This window comes from Cololabis saira, chromosome 1 (assembly GCF_033807715.1).
Source record: "Cololabis saira isolate AMF1-May2022 chromosome 1, fColSai1.1, whole genome shotgun sequence".
Classification (NCBI taxonomy): Eukaryota; Metazoa; Chordata; class Actinopteri; order Beloniformes; family Belonidae; genus Cololabis; species Cololabis saira.
In genome coordinates, this window is record NC_084587.1 from 25,895,013 (window position 1) to 25,898,552 (window position 3,540).

General features: G+C 40.9%; 1 protein-coding gene across 1 annotated transcript; it reads left to right on the plus strand.

The window, feature by feature from the left end:
• Window positions 1–300: 300 nt before the first annotated feature.
• sfrp2 (secreted frizzled-related protein 2) lies at window positions 301–2,991 on the plus strand. The gene is made up of 3 exons (XM_061730916.1): window positions 301–875; window positions 1,034–1,114; window positions 2,024–2,991. Exons 1-3 carry the CDS (start codon window positions 347–349, stop codon window positions 2,326–2,328), a joined length of 915 nt encoding a protein of 304 aa, XP_061586900.1. The 5' UTR covers window positions 301–346; the 3' UTR covers window positions 2,329–2,991.
• Window positions 2,992–3,540: the final 549 nt, after the last annotated feature.

Genomic DNA, 3,540 nt, shown 5'->3' on the forward strand with positions numbered 1-3,540 from the left:
GAGACGAAAAAAGAGATGGAAACTTTTTAAGAAAACGAGTGATGATAAAATACTATGAATGCAATTAGAAGTTTTTACGTCTCTCAGACCCCAGGAGGAGCAACTGGAGAGAATTTGGATGTCTTTGCTTGAGAAAACAAATTTCTCCTCAAGATTCACCTGACATGGAAACCAATTGTGCTGAAGTAAGAAAGGGTCCTTGCGCACGAACTACTGGCTCCTCCCAGACATGTGTGTGTAAAAAAAAAAAAAAAAAAAAACAACCTCAATTTAACAGAAGCAGCAGACCACTGACACACGCTCAATCCACGCTTACTGGTGCCCAGCAAAGCCTGAACCGGCGTGTATGTTGCAACTTTTACGCACAAACAAAATGAGAACCTTCATCTCGACCGTAACAGCGTTCTGGGTGATAACAATACCCTGCATGGAAGCCATCCATGGACTCTACAATTTTGGCCAGCACGACTTATTCTACAAAAAAAACAATTGCAAGCAAATCCCTGCAAATCTCCTCCTTTGCAATGACATAGAATACGCGGAGATGCGCCTCCCGAACCTGCTCGGACACGAAACCATGAATGAGGTTCTGCAGCAAGCTTCGTCGTGGATTCCTCTGGTGCAGAAACAGTGTCACCCTGACACAAGAAAATTCCTCTGCTCCCTTTTCGCTCCTGTCTGTCTGGACGACTTGGACGAGCCGATCCAGCCGTGCAGGTCTCTGTGCGAGAGCGTCAAGCGCGGCTGCGCGCCCGTCATGTCCGCGTTTGGCTTTCCGTGGCCAAAAATGTTGGACTGCGACCGTTTCCCGCTAGACAACGACCTGTGCATACCTCCAGCAGGCATTGAGAACTTGGTCCCAGTCACTACAGAGGGTAGGATTCCGATTATGTGTGATTTTTAGCCATTTTTCCATCAGCGTCCTGTGCGTAAAAACGCAGAATATGGCACACCTGGTGTGCCCTACATAAGTAACATACTGTTTTCAGTGTTGGCAGATTGTTTCATTTATCTTGTCTAATTTTTCTTTCAGTACCCAGGGTCTGTGATGCTTGCAAAGAAACAGATGAAAATGATAACGAAATTGTTGACAATCTTTGCAAGAATGACTTCGGTAAGTCCCTCAGATTCATTGCACCAGTAGTCCTCAAGGTGAAGTACATGTGTCCCAAGAGGTTAGAAGAAATTCAAGGCATGCTCGTATAAATGTGACAACTAAATATGCATCACCTACTGAAACCCGCGTTAAGAATATATTCAATGACCAATATGCCCCTCCCTATTGCGTGCATTTTAACACCAAATAGCATGGGTCCTCTCACTCGGCTTACATGAGGACATATAAACAAAAGTTTAATGAAGTGGCACCCTCTTGAGCCAGTCATCAAATTAAAAATGTAGAAATGCACTTTTCTGGGGATCACAACCAATGTTCTCCTAGCGCATGGTCCAAACCCGAGATAGGGCTTTTCAGGAAGAGCATAGGACTCACCCATCAATATCCAGAAGATGGTATTCTGCTGTGGTGACCCTTGAAAAATAGCCTAACCTTTTTGTTTTCTTTGTTTTATTCGGTTTTGTTTTGTTTTCTTTGTTTTTTGCTCTTCTGGAAGCCAATGGTGTGTTTTACCTCAAGGCAGCAAAATCCCAAGCATCATGTTCAATTGCATGTGGATATGAGTCTTCCTGCATGGACACCTGTAGTCACTGACATACTTTTTTTCTTGGTTTGCTCTTTGGCTCAGTTTAGACACCAAAATGACTTAGTCTTTAAGCTAAAAAACGACCTAAGGAGAGTATTGGGGCTGAAAACATACAGCCTTTCAACACAACACACTTCTAACAAAGCTGGATTATACCTGTATGACAAAACTGGGATGAGACCAGTTTTTGTTGTTCATAAATCCAGAGATCACCTCGGTATTGGTTTCCTTTCATTTAAAATGGCAAAACTTGGTCCTGCAGCTAGATCCTTCATTATTTAGACATTTTCTCTCTCTCTGTTTCCTGAATGCATCTCCAGCTCTGAAGATCAAAGTCAAGGAGATCTCCTACATCAACGGCGACACTAAAATAGTGCCGGAGTCCAAGACCAGGACCATTTACATGATGAACGGTGTGACGGAGCGGGACCTGCGGAGGATGGCGCTGTGGCTGCGGGACGGACTGGAGTGCATCTGCGAGGAGATGAACGACATCCACGCGGCGTACCTGGTCATGGGCCAGAAGGTGGACGGCCGTCTCGTCATCACTTCACTGAAGCGCTGGCAGAAGGGACAGCGCGAGTTTAAGAGGATTTCACGCAGTATTCGTAAGATGCAGTGCTAGAATAAAAGACGATTAAAAAAATGCATGTCAGTGTTGAAGATAAACTTTAGTGGAGCCCTGTTTTTATTTTTATCTGACACACAACGTGCTGCTATGGGTCATATGTTCAGGTCTTGGGCGCAGCTGTTTCCAAATCCTCAGAAGATGCCTTATGGTTTCCTCCGTTGGTTTATTATCGCATAAAAAGAAACTCTGTTACATGAGGCACATAACAAGACCAGCACATGTATTTCCCTCTATAGTGTTTATGGATTTTCAGGTGTCAGACAGATCATTTAAAATATGTATTTATAAAAGCTCATTTCCAACATCTAAACAGTTTTCAGAGCTTGTCTTTGACTCTCATTTTGCAGTGATTTACTGCCCCCTAGTGGACCGTTTTGAACTCACGCGTCTTTCCGGGCGGATCGGTCTCAGTGTCGTTCCTCCGTTGCTGTTAATTGCTCTCAGATGGTGTTTAAGGTGCAGAGAAATAACAAATTACATGGCTGGAGTGAAAACTGGTAGCTTTGACTTCAGGATGAAAAATTACTCACTGTAAAAATGATTGTCAGATGTGGCTAAATCCTGCATAAAGGTGGAATTCATTACATTCAAACTGAAATGTTTTCTCTTGCTGGGTTAAATGACAGTTGTGTATGTGGAAGTTATTTTAATGAGTATACTATAAAAAAAATACAAAAAAAATTAAAACAAGTTCAATTAGAAAAATTTCATTCTTGAAAGGCTGAGATGTGATCAAAAGGACATCAAATTATAAACTCTGGACAAATGCTTTTTTAGCTCGACAAAAATAGAAATTGGTCAAAAGTGTGATTCCTGTGTTTGGGTGTTTTGTATTTTTATATTCCACCTGTTTTCTCAAGAAAAAATGAGAAATAGCTGGCTATATTCTCTTGATAAACCTTTTATAATGCATCATTTTCTATCACCGTATGATAAAACCAGTATTTTTTCTACTTCAGACATCATGTTTCATTTAAACCTTTGTTTAGATCTTCAATGTGTTTGATTAATATGAGCTATTTTTAAGCATAAACATAATTTTCAAATATATTGACTTGGATTAGTGCCTTGGTAAATAATCATGAATTTGTGTGTATGTTTGCAAAATACAGTGTTTTTAGAAGCAGTACAGTGTAAATATAATATCAAATACTGTTCATTTATTCTTGTATAAAGCTTTCAGCAATTAAAGTTGTCAAATCTACT

Coding starts and splice junctions, on each gene's coding strand:
- sfrp2 (XM_061730916.1), top strand. CDS start 347: ATGTTGCAACTTTTACGCACAAACAAAATGAGAACCTTCATCTCGACC. Junction 876..1,033: donor GGTCCCAGTCACTACAGAGG/GTAGGATTCCGA, acceptor TTTTTCTTTCAG/TACCCAGGGTCTGTGATGCT. Junction 1,115..2,023: donor TCTTTGCAAGAATGACTTCG/GTAAGTCCCTCA, acceptor ATGCATCTCCAG/CTCTGAAGATCAAAGTCAAG.